The 14,800-nt window shown below is 48.2% G+C and overlaps 1 protein-coding gene across 2 annotated transcripts in view; it reads left to right on the top strand.

The window, feature by feature from the left end:
- The window catches only part of LOC139754235 (uncharacterized), a 487,834-nt gene that overhangs the window by 303,950 nt on the left and 169,084 nt on the right, over positions 1-14,800 (top strand). For both annotated transcript variants that reach the window (XM_071671545.1, XM_071671546.1), the window contains exon 2: positions 8,561-8,677. In XM_071671545.1, the coding sequence (XP_071527646.1) occupies positions 8,561-8,677 (117 nt within the window). The remainder of the gene's footprint in view (positions 1-8,560; positions 8,678-14,800) is intronic.

Below are 14,800 nucleotides of genomic sequence, written 5' to 3'. Positions count from 1 at the left end.
GTAGTGTGTGTTTAACATACACAGGGCTGGACCCCAGGGCTACACTTCCATGTACAGGGTGGACCCCAGCCCAGCCCTACACCTCCATGTACAGGGCTGGACCCCAGGACTACACCTCCATGTACAGGGTTGGACCCCAGGGCTACACCTCCATGTACAGGGCTGGACCCCAGCCCTGCACTTCCATGTACACTATACAGGGCTGGACCCCAGCCCTACACCTCCATGTACACTGCACTGGGCTGGAACCCAAGCACTTCAGTTCAACGTACATTTTTCTGGAATGAGAGAGTTCCAGGAATCTGTTCCAGCAGCGAAGTGCATGGGACGTACTCATTAACTCCCTGGAACTCGTAATGGAATGGTGATAAACGTTGCTGCTGCGAACTTCTTTTTTAAGATATCACGGTATTTCCTCCTTTTTTTCGTGTTATAAAAGCTCTTAAAATAACCTCAAGCGCTTTGCAGATCCCACACACACACACACACACACACACACACACACACACACACACACACACACACACACACACACACAAAATCAGCCGGTGTGTTTTGGGAGAACGGCTTGAGACGACTTTAGTGTGGGTCTGGAGAGGATCTTCGCGAGTGGATATCTTATTTGAGGTGGCTGATCATCACTGCTGATTCATGGAGACCATGTTGATGATTCCTTCGTCTCTCACTCCCACTCGAGCGTGTTTCCTCTACCCTCGGCGGGCCCCCGTGGGGTCTTGACTGGAAATCTGCATATGAAGAGATGGCCCTTTTTTTTTTTTTACCTTTCACTAATGGCTTTTTGCCCCCCCCACCCCCCCTTTTTTTTTTTACCCAGATTTTGGATATTTTGAGACTCCTTTTCTTTTTTTCCCCGACGGAGTTTTTATTTTTCCTTCGGCTCAAAGAGCTGTGGGCTTTTTTTTTGAGAAGGCGTGGAAGAAAGGGCATAGGTTGGAGGGATGAAATTAGACTCTGTTAATTAAGATGGGAAGGACGTGGGAAAGGTCGATAACAGAAGACCTGATGATGGTCTGCGTGGGAAAGCTACGTCGGTAACAGAAGACCTGATGATGGTCTGCGTGGGAAAGCTACGTCGGTAACAGAAGACCTGATGATGGTCTCTGACGAGGCTTACCTGCTGGAGGACAGCTCTGGTGTCCCACATTCCCAGTAGAGCGGGATGAACTTCGCCTTAAAAGAGAATAAGTTTGCAGAATGATCGACGAGAGAGAGAGAGAGAGAGAGAGAGAGAGAGAGAGAGAGAGAGAGAGAGAGAGAGAGAGAGAGAGAGAGAGAGAGAGTTGGGCGCTACGGGAGAGGGAAGGCGACAAAACCGACGTCACGAGTGAAGTATGGGAGGTGGGTGAGGAGACACGCTATCCCATTCTCCCACCCGAGAGACGACGGGGTGATGGAAGACACAAGGTGATGATGCCTGGGAGAGCCGTCACCCGCCTAGTATATCAGGTTTTGATGTTCCCACCCGACTACCTTACCCACCCGCCCCTCCACACTTCCTCCCCTGTCTTCCGTTTTCTATTTTTTTTATATATATATATTTCATTCATCTTCTCTTCTTCCTGGCTGCTAACCCCCCTCCTCCTGTCTTCCGTTTTCTTTACTCGTTTTTATTTCTAACCTTCGCCTCCTCCTCCTCCTCCTCCTCCTCCTCCTCCTCCTCGTTGCTCCCCATATCTCTTCTTTTTATCGTTACTTCATCCTTTTCTGTCAGTCCTTTAATTGGAGTCAATTACTGGCGTTTCTTTTTTTTCTTTCTTTTTGGCCTTTTGTGTGGTCATTATTTTCATTGTTCCTCTCCCTGCCTTCCTCTCCTCTTTCTTTATACTGTCTCGTATTTTCTCTATTATGTTATTCTCCCTATTCATTATTCATTCTCTTTTCTCTGCTCATAGTATTGATTCGTTTCGCATCTTGCCTCTTTATGCCATTTCTACGTTGGTTCAATTTTTTTTTCTATGATTTTCCCTTGAGATTCTCGCATATATTTTACTGGATTTCTTTTGGGGTGTCATGCAGTATGTTTGAATCATCTTTTCGTCTTCTTTCATATTTTTCTCTTCGCTAACACATCTTAGATCTCGTATTTGTCACCTCCTCTTCATCTTTCGGTGTTATTTTTGCCTGTCCGTCTTTCTATTCTTGTCCTCGTCTGTATTTTCTTCCTTGTTTTCTCATGCTCTTCACACCATGTGTTGTCCCCCGTTTAACATTTCTTTGACCAGGCCATCATACACAAGGGTCGTACCGGCGTGCCCAAGGGTCTTGCCGACGTGCCCAAGCGTCGTACCAACGTGTCCAAGGGTCGTGTTGACGTGTCCAAGACTCGCTCCGCCGTGCTCAAGGGTCAACGCTTGTGTGTCGTGCCTTCGTGCTCTGGGAGGATTAGCGTTTCCACGCCACAGTCGCTGGTTCATCTCACTGTACCTACTTGCATTCAGCCAAAGCTCCAGACCTACTTCAGAACACACACACACACACACACACACACACACACACACACACACACACACACACACGTACTCTTTCTCAGCCGCTCCACCATCTTTGCTGAACTCGCTGTCCCTGTACCCCATTTTCTTTAAGAATAACTTATTTCCCCCGCATTCCCTCCTTTATTAATGACTCCCGGAAATGCGGGGTCCGAAACCCGGTTTTCCGGGAGACGATCGCTTATCCGGGATATGAAATATGAATTCATCGTCTCGTACACATCATCTCATTCATCGTGTATTTCATCATTCACGTTTAGTGACACACACACACACACACACACACACACACACACACACACACACACACACACGAGGCGAGATCCTCTCGTGTCAGACACGACACTACCTGTGTGTCAGACATGACACAACCCGAGTGCCGGACACGACAGAACTGGTTTTGTGACATGGGTCAACCGGGGCGTCACATGTAATCCAGCTGGTGTGATGTGTGTGTGTGTGTGTGTGTGTGTGTGTGTGTGTGTGAGATTATATTACGCTACCGTCACTTGTGTATCTCTTCCCGCCAGCTTACTGTGTGGGTTGAGGTGATCTCCCATCTCCTCCCTTCCACCCTCCTGTCTCTCCTCGGTCTCGAGGTCGTCCCAGTCAGCTGGAGAGGCTGAGAAGCGTGTGATCATGCTGGGGTGAGGAGTGTGCGAGTGTGTGAGTGTACTGCTCGGTAGTGAGTGTGTTTCTGTAGGTACGGGGAGGGAGTTTTGAGTTCGTCGGGGTGTCCCTCCACACATCTCCTGTGTGTGTGTGTGTGTGTGTGTGTGTGTGTGTGTGTGTGTGTGTGTGTTACTGTGAGATTGTGCGACATAGGGTAAACCTCAGCGGTGTTGGTAAAGAAACAGACGTAACAGAGGCCCTCTCCTCCTCCTCCTCCTCCTCCTCCTCCATCCCCGCGTTGCCGACGGCCGGGCTGTGACCATGGGTGAGGCAGGGCTGCTAATGTGTGGTGGTGGCTTGGGAGCAGTACAACAGACGGCCTCCTTCATGGTCGAGGACAACCAGACAGGCAGTAGTAACAACCAGCGGGCAAGGGCACGTGTCACACCACGCGCCTCTCTCTCTCTCTCTCTCTCTCTCTCTCTCTCTCTCTCTCTCTCTCTCTCTCTCTCTCTCTCTCTCTCTCTCTCACCCCCGGTCGCTAAATCACCTCGTGACGTGCGGGATTAACTGCTTGTCTGTGCTGTCCGGGGGGAAGGGGGGCAGTGGTGGGTGGACGGGAGTGAAGGGGTAGGGAGAAGGAGGGAGGGAGGGAGGAGGGAGTATTGGTGGCGAAGGGCAGGTGGAAAAGTGGGAGGAGAAACACGTGGTGGAGCTTGATGCTGACGGTGATAAGCTGAGGTGGGAAGTGACAGTAAAGACAGTAGATTCTGTTACTGTTTTTCTCTTTTATCCTACTCTCTCTCTCTCTCTCTCTCTCTCTCTCTCTCTCTCTCTCTCTCTCTCTCTCTCTCTCTCTCTCTCCACAGTTATTTCGTTTCCCCTCCTCATCCCTGAGCGCCGCCGCCGCCCCCTTGGTTTCTTCTCTCTCCACACGAGGCGGACGGAGGGTCGAACACCTTGCGGGAGATCGGGGCAGGCCCGGGTGTGCGTCACGGGGCCAACGCGAGAATCGATGGGTCTCCTTACGCCGTGTGTGTGTGTGTGTGATATGTAAAGCTCCCCCAGTAGTTGGTTGGTGGTGGGCCATTATAACGGCCCGGGTGGCAAACATTGACACAGGTGGGCCAGCCTGGGCCAGAACCATGGCCCCTGCTGGTATTTGGCCCACGGCGTATGTACAGCCCTTAGGCCTCGCACACACACACACACACACACACACACACACACACACACACACACACACACACACACAGCCACCACCTAAGTACACATAGGGAATGGTGGGGGGGGGGGGGAGGCTAAACTTTTACGGGCAGAGAATGAAGATGAAAGCAGAGGAGGGAGGGGAGGGGAGGGCTAGATGAAGGAAGGAAGTGGGTCACGGATGTAGGTAGCGAAGAATGTGAAAGGAGTTCTCAGCTGCGCGGGGCTGGGCTGAAGAGGAGAAAGCATATAGAAAGGAAGGAGACGAGCTATGGGGTGTGTTAGGATGAAGAGAGAGAGAGAGAGAGAGAGAGAGAGAGAGAGAGAGAGAGAGAGAGAGACGGGGTAATTGTGGTGATTAAACGAGGGAGAACGCAAAGCACTTAGACAGACCCATGCTTTAGAATAATGATAATATGATATTGATGGTGATAATAGTTATGATAATGATAGTGATGATGATAATAGTAATAATGATAATAATAATGATAATAATAATAATAATGATAATAATAATGATAATGATAGTGATAATAATAATGATAATAATAGTAATAATAATAACTAATGATAGTAATGATGATAATAATAATGATAGTGATGATAATGATAATAGTGATGATAATAAAGATTTATTGGATAAAAATGCATCCAGGTTCAGACCCCACAGGGAAGGCCTTCCCCGGAGGTCCGCCTCTGCGTTCATTAGATGATAAAAACATCAGCGATGACTTGTGTTGTGATTATCATTAATATATACTCGCGTTTTAAACCGTGTTGTGTTGTGGGGGGGGGGGGGGTATTAAGGCCCATTAGATTCCCCCCCTCCCTCCTCCCTCCCTCCTCCCCCCCAGTGGGAGGAAATTACCAAACGAGCACGTGTAATGCCATGTAGTAGTTTAACCCTGTTTGTGGTTGACCAGTTTCAAATTGGTGATTGAGGCGGGATGTCGTATATATTTTTTTTAGGGGGGGAGTGTGGGGTGCCGCTCCCACATCGGGTGGCCCTTATCGACGTGGATTCAAGGGTTAATGGAAACGTCCTCGGAATTTGTAGCAATTTTCTCTCATTTTGAACTCAAATTGCCGCTCGTTGTCGTGATAATGTGACGGATTATGGGCGACGCTGAAATTGGTGTCCCAGATATTGTCGGATTGTTCGAGCTCGGTGCAGGTTTGTGTGTGTGTGTGTGTGTGTGTGTGTGTGTGTGTGTGTGTGTGTGGTTGCCTCTTCCTCCTGTATGGATGATTTACCTGTTTGTAATTGCATTTTGGTACTATTCCATCGCTCGAACTTTTTCCATTATTATGCACCTTTTTTTTTTTTTTTCCTAAGTAGGCCATATTTGTTCGTCCATTCTTCAGCCGTCATGTGCAGTGCACCTAAACCACGGCTCCCTGTCCACAGCAAGGCCCAACAGACCTTCCTATGGTTTATCCCGGCCACTTCACATGTCGTGGGTCAGTTCGTTGACAGCACGGCCACCCCCTGTATACCACATCGTTCCAATCCACTCTGTTCCGTGCACGCCTTTCACCCTCCTGCATGTTCAGGCCCCGATCGCTCAAAATCTCTTTCATCCCATCCTTCCATCTCCATATATATATATATATATATATATATATATATATATATATATATATATATATATATATATATTGTAAGTTCACAAGGGACAGACAATGCAATTCCGGTATCTGTTGCAATATGTAGAAAGGGATCGAAGCGTTGAGAAAGGGTGAAGAGAATTCTATTCGTACCATTTTAAGAGATATTTTGGTTTGTCACTTCGTTTCAGGCTCGTGTTTCAGCCCCAAAGTTTAGGCTCCTCAACTTCAAGTCTTGTAGTTTTTATGGAAGGCCCCGGGTGCTGCAAAGGAGAGGACCTTTACCCCTACCGTCCGTGGCTGTGTTCGTCATTTCGGCCGTAGTTAGTGCCGAGGTGTGAGGGTGTTTTGGAGGCACGTGAGGAGTTTTGGAAGGTGTTATGTACGTACGTGTGCAGAGGGCGGGGGGATACCCCTTTTTGGAGGTGTTTGTGGATGTGCTTGGGAGGAGGATTTTGAGTGCGGTTCTGTGTGTTTTTTTTTTTTTTTAGGAGGCGTGTTCGGTGGCGTTTGGGAGGAGGCTTTTGTGGGGTGTGTGTGTGTGTGTGTGTGGTACCTGGCAATTTGATGTTGGCGTTAACTATTGGCAGGTGAGCCATGTCGCTGGAAATATTCACGCGTCTCTACTGCAGGATACGTGGACGGGGGAGAGAGAGAGAGAGAGAGAGAGAGAGAGAGAGAGAGAGAGAGAGAGAGAGAGAGAGAGAGAGAGAGAGGTGGGGTGCGTTGGGGCGACCGGGAGTCGTCCCAACGCTTTCTGCTGTGTGTCCTCCCCCTGTTGCTGTGGCGTGGGGGAGAGAGTGTGGTGGTGCGTACCGTCTACCGCCACTGGGAAGCTCGCTACCTCCCCCAGCAAGACGGTACGAGACGCTTGAGTACCCACGGTACGACCCAGCATGATGGTACGTCCCTCGAGGACCCACGGTACGACCCATGGTCTCAGCGGCTCGGCCCTCCTGTACGACGGGGACGACCTTCGGGTTCTCGTGGCGTCTGACCTGACCCTTGAAAAGTCAGGCAGTCACACCCCCATTTGTCGTGCCGTCGTGTTCGTGTGGTCGTACTGTATACTCAGTGGTCGTACCGTCGTGCTCATGTGGTCGTACTGTTTGTATAATCAGTCGTCGTGCTCATGTGGTCGTACTGTATACTCAGTGGTCGTACCGTCGTGCTCGTGTGGTCGTACTGTATACTCATTGGTCGTACCTTCGTGTTCATGTGGTCTTACTGTACACTCAGTGGTCGTACCGTCGTGCTCATGTGGTCGCACTGTACACTCACTGGTCGTACCGTCGTGCTCGTGTGGTCGTACTGTACACTCAATGGTCGTACCGTCGTGCTCATGTGGTCGTACTGTACACTCAGTGGTCGTACTGTCGTGCTCATGTGGTCGTACTGTACACTCAGTGGTCGTACCGTCATGCTCGTGTGGTCGTACTGTACACTGAATGGTCGTACCGTCGTGCTCAAGGGATTAAAGTGAAGCGGACGGCTCCTACCGTGTTGCCAGCACAGGGACAGACAACTCGATATCCACGATTATGTTAATTACGAGTTTAATTACTCGCTGTTACGCGTATTAATTAAGAGCTGATCCTTTGGTGAAGGGTTGAGGGATTAAATGTGCCTTAATTATGGCATTTTACATCCCCTGTATTTAGAGAATGTCTGTGGGGGGGGGGGGGGCAGTTTTTTTTCAATATTTTTGTAGATTTATGAAATGTGTGCGGGCATTTTGTATTACGTACGTTTAAAGAAAACGTCTGGATGATTATTTTGTATCAGAGCAATTTAGAAAACGTCAGTGGATAGGCATTTTTTATTAATAAGTTGTTTTATTTTGTGCGTGTGTGCGTGTGTGTTTGTGTGTGTGTGTGTGTGTGTGTGTGGTTTAAAGGGAAGGTGTAACACAGTGCAGTGTACTGTAGTGTAGTGTACAGAGCTGAGTTGGGGGAGGGGGGGTTGGTTGGTTGGTTTCGAACCCACATTTGTTGCCTTTCATTTTGCCAGGTGTGGGGGAAATGATTGCCGCATGTCGGATGGCGATTTTGTGCATTTAGATACAGAGTGTAATGTTGGATCTTATGGATATTTTACTGTGCTGTAATGGGTACCGGTATTGGTAGCTGTGGTTTTTTTTCTTTTTTTTTTTTTTAATATTTCGTATGATTATGTGGGGGATCATGTGTGGCAGAGTTTTACACATACACACACGCATACACTTGCGTTGCCCCGTGTCTTTGAACCTCCTTTTTTTATATTATGTATACCATGTATTAACCATATGTATGCAGGTAGATACATACCTTGGTATAGACACCGTGTCTTAAAAGTGTGTGGTATAGACATGACATAGACGTGGGCATCTATACACCTCTCTCTCTCTCCCTCTCTCTCTCTCTCTCTCTCTCTCTCTCTCTCTCTCTCTCTCTCTCTCTCTCTCTCTCTCTCTCTCCCTAAGGGGGTGATATAAGCAGGTGGGTTGCATGTGAGCCGCCGCGGAGTAAAGCGCTGCCCACTGCACCACGGAGGCCCCCTGATCCTGGCCGTGCGCGATGGCGCCCACGTTTCTGTTCGTCATGGCGGGACTCGCATTCTGATTTCGTTTTCTTTTCTCTTTCCAGCGCTGCGTACGGGTGGCGGATAAGGCCGGTACTCGTCGGCTGGATCCGTTCCTAGACCGGGTGAAGCCGGATCCGGCCAAGAAGAAGCCGCCCCCGCCCAAGATCAACAACAACAAGGTAAGAGCCCACGGTTGTGATGCGGTCTGGGGGTTGTAGTCGTCATAACAGTAGGCCTTGTTGTGGGTGGTGTAGCTGGAGCTACAACGACAGCAGGAGGATATGTTGCTCGGTGTGTGTGTGTGGGGTGTGTGTGCGTGCGTGCGTGTGTGAGGTGTGTGTGGGGTGTGTGTGTGTGTGTGTGTGTGTGTGTGTGTGTGGGATGTGTGTGGGGTGTGTGTGTGTGGGGGGGTGTGTGTGGGGGGGGGACGATCGAAGGTGTCGATACATATTGTTATTATTGTAAATAATCATGTTAAGTGGTGTAAGTAGATGATGAATGGCCTCGCTCCCTCGCACCCCCGAGCCGCAGGGGGGGAAGAATGTCCTACGATTTGGCCTTCTGAAAGTCGATTTGTCTCCTCGGGAAACTTGGGCTCAGCGTCAAAGGCATTGGAGGAAAGGATTCTTGAATCTATACGAGCCTTCACGTGGGGTTAGATCCTTTATTGCTCGCAGACCACTTTGATCTAGATATGGTGTTGTGTTTTGGGTTTAGTATATATTATATATATATATATATATATATATATATATATATATATATATATATATATATAGGGGAGAAAGAATACTTCCCACGTATTCCCTGCGTGTCGTAGAAGGCGACTAAAAGGGGAAGGAGCGGGGGGCTGGAAATCCTCCCCTCTCTTTTTTTTTTTTTTTTTTAATTTCCCAAAAGAAGGAACAGAGAAGGGGGCCAGGTGAGGATATTTCCTCAAAGTCCCAGTCCTCTGTTCTTAACGCTATCTCGCTAACGCGGGAAATGGCGAATAGTTTGATATATATATATATATATATATATATATATATATATATATATATATATATATATATATATATATATATATATAGTGATTTTCTCCGACGGTGTCAGTGTTTTGGTATCCGTGCGTGGTGCTTTCGTTCAAACGCAGACAAACAGATACGCGAACAGGAGGGTAAGAAAACTGGTACCAGAATTAAGAGAGCTGAGTTATGAGGAGGGGGGGGGGAAGGCTTAGGGGGACTTTAAATCTGCCCACCTTGGAAGAGAGATGAGCGAGGGGTGACCTAATGGGGAGGGACTAGAGAACCATAATAAATGTGTTTAAGGGGGAGATGAGACCCTAGTGAGGCGGAAGCTGAGGGATTTTATGAGTTTGCAAAGAGGTTGTTGGACTGGCTAGATGTTAAGGTAGGTTACGAGGCGATGGGGAATTGGGGGGAAGATAGTACAGTGTTCTGAAAGAGGGAGGTGGAGAGTAAATACTGCCTCTGGTATGGAGGAAGAGGCTGTATTTTAGGGGAAGATGTTGTTGGAGGAAGAGGCTTTTGTTAGAGGAAAAAAAGGCTATTGTTGGAGAAAGGGCTGTTGTTGGAGAAAAAGGCTGTTGTTGGAGAAAGGGCTGTTGTTGGAGAAAAAGGCTGTTGTTGGAGATTAGGTACTGTTTGTTTTCCTTCCCGTTGCAGCTCTGCTTAAGTATATGTGGTGTTTTTGTTGGTGGTTATCGTAGGACATTAGTTCGTACGCGTACGTAATTACTTATACCTGATTGTAATTATGTAATTGGAGATTGTAATTATGTAATTGCACGGCGCGAGGTGGGAGTTCTACGCTGCGCATGACGGTACGATCCTTATGGGCGACGGTAGGTACGACTCTTCAAAGCCGGACGGAACTCCTCCTGGGCCGTGGTCGGGTGACCATAAACCTGGCCCCCGAGTGGTCCAGTGGCGCTGAGGTACATACGAAGGACCAGTAACGCTGAGGTACATACGAAGGACCAGTAACGCTGAGGTACATACGAAGGACCAGTAACGCTGAGGTACATACGAAGGACCAGTAACACGCTGAGATACATACGAAGGACCAGTAACACGCTGAGGTACATACGAAGGACCAGTAACACGCTGAGGTACATACGAAGGACCAGTAACACGTATCTAGATATATACGAGGGATGAGGCAAGCCTTTATCCTATATACGAGGGATGAGGCAAGCCTTTAGCCTATATACGAGGGATGAGGCAAGCCTTTAGCCTATATACGAGGGATGAGGCAAGCCTTTAGCTTCTCAGTGGGGCTCCGTATGGCAGTTGTATACTCCCGAGATGAAGAAGTGTAGGAAAGAGAAGATAATCTTTGGGGAAAACTCGGTGTGTGAGGTGCCCGACAGCTTGAAGCTGGCATGGTGTCTGTGAAACTTCGGCAGTTTGTATATAGATGGCAAGTTCTATTTGTAAAGCATTCGCTGTGGAGGGGAAAGGAGCGATAGTTGAGATGATGATTGATACAACCAGGTCTTCCCGATGATTGCAGCGCTCATGCATGTGCATGTGAGGATTGGTGTGCACACAGCGTAGACTTAGTCTTGTCTTTGTGTATATGTCATGTTTTGCCTTTGTGTGTGAGTTTCTGTTTGCCTGCTGGCCTTTCCCGCCTTAGCGAGGCAGCGTCGGGAACAGACGATAGAGAGCCTTCGAGAAAAAGGAATATTTACGCTTTGTTCTTTCTTCTGTTTTGGTTTTTGAAAAGTTATGATACAGGAGGAGAGGATTTCCAAGCCTCCAGCTCCCGTCCACCATTAGTCGCCATCACTTGACACGTAGGGGATGCGTGGATAGTATTCTTTCTCCCCTATCCCCAGGTGTGCGTGTGTGTGTGTGTCTGTGTGTGTGTATATATGAAAAGATTTTCAGGAGTGTTGCATTCTTCCTGTGTGGCTCTCTGCCCTTGAGTCACGCCGGCATCTTTAACTTCACCTTTGTCTTCACTGCAGCAAGTTGGATGGTCACTTTGTGTAAGATTTAGAAAAAGAAAATAGTGAATCTCGCCGCTCTCTGTCTTGGTGTGTATATTTTATGCCTTAGGAGCTCTGACAGGAAGTTAACGCGGCAAAGAAGAATGCTGAGAACATTGTTTGATACGAGATGCGGAGAAACTGCTGGAGGTCTTGTATTATTGAGGGAATGATTTGGAAAATGGATACAAAGCGGAGAGGAGATGGTGGGACGCGGACGTGTGAAGGGAAGGAAAAGGCAGGTTTGGGAAAATGGTTCAGGAGGAAGTGGGGAGCGAAGCAGGCAAGGTGAAGAGTTGCGGCTTGCCTCGTGTAAAATAGAAAACATTGACAGGAAGGTGGGGAAAGGCTGGATCCAGCTGGGGTTGGCGAAAACCAGTGGAGTCATCGAAAATGTGAAGGCAGAGAGTTACCGTCTCCATGACGAAGAAAACTTAAGAGCATATTCCTGACAAAGTTAGAGGCAGTAAGTAAGCCTGTCAGAAGACTAGAGGCAGTAAGCCTGACAACACTAGAGGCAGTAAGCCTGACAGAACACTAGAGGCAGCAAGCAGCACAGGGAAGAACTAAATCTAGTAACTGATGAGGATGATGATGATGATGATGATGAAGAAAAGAAGACACTTGAAGAGTTGGCTTACCTGGCGTCGGGTCTCGAGTTCGGCGGTCCCACCTACCCCAGCAACTCAAGCCAAGGCCCTCCAAGCTGGTGGGGGTCGTGTCGTTTGGATTTGAGAAACAAATAGTGACTTTTGCTGAGGAAGAGGAGGAGGAGGAGGGAGGAGGAGTCCAGCAGGTCTGGCGGAGGGTGATGCCAAGAGCAGCGATCGGAACCATGTGGGGAGGGATGGGGAAAAGTGAGAGTGTGTGGTCGGTGTGGAGGCAGAATGTATGAAGAGCCTTGGCGGGTTGGTTGTCGGGTGGAGGACGAGGAAAACCCTTCCCCCCAAAAAAAGAGAAAAACCTGGTCATGTTACGCAAGGACGTGTTTGAGGAAGGGGAATGACCGAAGGACGTTGTTTGAGAACCGGGGGACTAAACGGCCGGAGAACTGAAGGAAAACATTGTTCAAACCTCGACGAGAGAGAAAGAGAGAGAGAGAGAGAGAGAGAGAGAGAGAGAGAGAGAGAGAGAGAGGCTTATGCTTGCTCCCGTTTACGAAAACATCTGAAATGCAGCGTCGTGTGTGTGTGTGTGTCTTGACCATTGGATGATCCGCGTGATGGCGCTCGAGTTCAGGGGGGGTCACACTGAGGCAAGTGTTAATGAGGCCGGAAGGAGAGGCTGATCCCTTCGTTGGCAAGGAAGTCACTCTACGGACTCGGGAAGGGATACATGCTGGACCGGGAGGGAATCAAGGAGAGAAACCTCGTGCCAAGACAAGTTTAAAGGATCGGCAGCGAGTGCTCTGAATCTTTCGTAGGGGTTTTACGAAAGGGCTTTCGACCCTCCGGACTGGTTCTAGTTTTTGGCGGAGATTCTGAGGGAAGAGTGTTTGGTGACCGGAGCAAAGAACCATGAGCGAGATAGGGAAGGGAGGCAAAACCGTCTCTTATGCAGAGTTCCAATCAAGGACGTCGGACGCTATTGTCCCACGGAGGGAATAAAGGGCTTTACACACGGGTGATGGGGAGATGAGGAGGCTACAAAAGAGGAGTAGTATGAACTGATGATCGTCCAGCCGTAGATAATCACCTTAGAGATGAACGACCTAAACAGCACTTAACAAAGGAGAGTGGAATAAGGGCGAACGAAGGGAAGACAAAGATGGTCGCGTTTTTTTTTTTTTTTTTTTTCCTTTCAAGCCGAGGAGAAATCATCGACGTTATGGCTGATGGCAAGAGGGTAGGAATTGGCGAACGAGCGCTCGCGAAGACGACAGAGATAGATAGATGGAGAGAGAGAGAGAGAGAGAGAGAGAGAGAGAGAGAGAGAGGCTTGTCATAAACAGGAGTATTAAAGATTATAATATAGAGACAGTGGTTGGAGTGGGGGAGAGACAGTGGTTGGAGTGGGGGAGCTGCCTGTGGGGCTTTGCCTGACACGGGGCCCTTGTCATAGACAGCCCGCTCTCGGTTTTCATAACGTGTGCGGAACTGAAGCGTAAACTCCGACCAAAGAAGACATTGATCCGGTAGAAGCCTCTTGAGATGCGGGTGCGGAGAAAGGCGGATAAAGTGAGCAGGGAGGACAAGCGAAAGAATCCTGGAAATCCTGGAGACGGCTAGGAGGGAATGGCAGTGACCATGGCGAGGAGGAATTGGACGGCACACACTAACACGAGATGGACTGCTGGAGGGTGTGGCTGAAGGAGGGGCGGGAGGCTGAGGATCTGTGAGTTGAAGGGGTTGAAGTGAGGAATACCGTTGAGGAAGAAGAAGGAGAAGAGGAGGAGGAAGAAAAGCGGAAGAGATGGAAGTGGAGACCCAGCTCTTAACGATACTGTAAGATGGATTAACGTGATGTCTGATCTATTTCCCACTCGCTAATGGTCTTAAGCAAGTAGTTTTAATCCCTATTCTGGTTGCAGCCTTGATCCCCCAATTGTCGTGTGATGACCATTTACATTGACTCTTGAGTAATTGGGGACGACAGGGATTAGTGTGTTGAGACCTATTTTTTTTGGCTGCGGTCGAAGTCGACTCTCTCTCTCTCTCTCTCTCTCTCTCTCTCTCTCTCTCTCTCTCTCTCTCTCTCTCTCTCTCTCTCTCTCTACTCCAGGAACTCAGAGATCATTGAGTTACGTAAGTAGAACGTTTGTCGCTTTAATGGCGCTGAGTCACTCCTCTGGTTGCAAAAAAGCCAGTGACTGGAATATATATATATATATATATATATATATATATATATATATATATATATATATATATATATATATACATACACACACACAAGACACGGTAACCCATGGTCTTCGCTGTGAAGCTCGGTAAGTGAACTGTGATGATCTTTTCCCCATGCTGGTCCCGTTGCAAGATTAACGCCAAATTACAGACTCCGGAAAGGTCAGACCCGTAAAGTATTCTAAAGTATTTACGCCATTCTGTCTGAGGCAAAGGTTGGCCATTTTTATTTTTCCCCCTCCCCGATGCCACGAGATGTGAATGTGAGAGCCATTAATGGCAGTATCTCTATAGTCTTGATTTGTTTTCTCTGTACGTTTTCTTCTTTTTGGAAAGTTCGATATTATATTAGGAAGTGAGGTATAGGAGTTTGTCTGTAGGTATTTGGATAGTCAATTGAATATGTGCCCCGTTCACGGCTGGAGCACAACGAACTGACTCTTGAGTATGACGGTACG

The sequence above is a fragment of the Panulirus ornatus genome, chromosome 16, assembly GCF_036320965.1.
Source record: "Panulirus ornatus isolate Po-2019 chromosome 16, ASM3632096v1, whole genome shotgun sequence".
Classification (NCBI taxonomy): Eukaryota; Metazoa; Arthropoda; class Malacostraca; order Decapoda; family Palinuridae; genus Panulirus; species Panulirus ornatus.
Note: the sequence above shows the minus strand (reverse complement) of the source record. Positions and strands in the feature narration are given on the sequence as shown.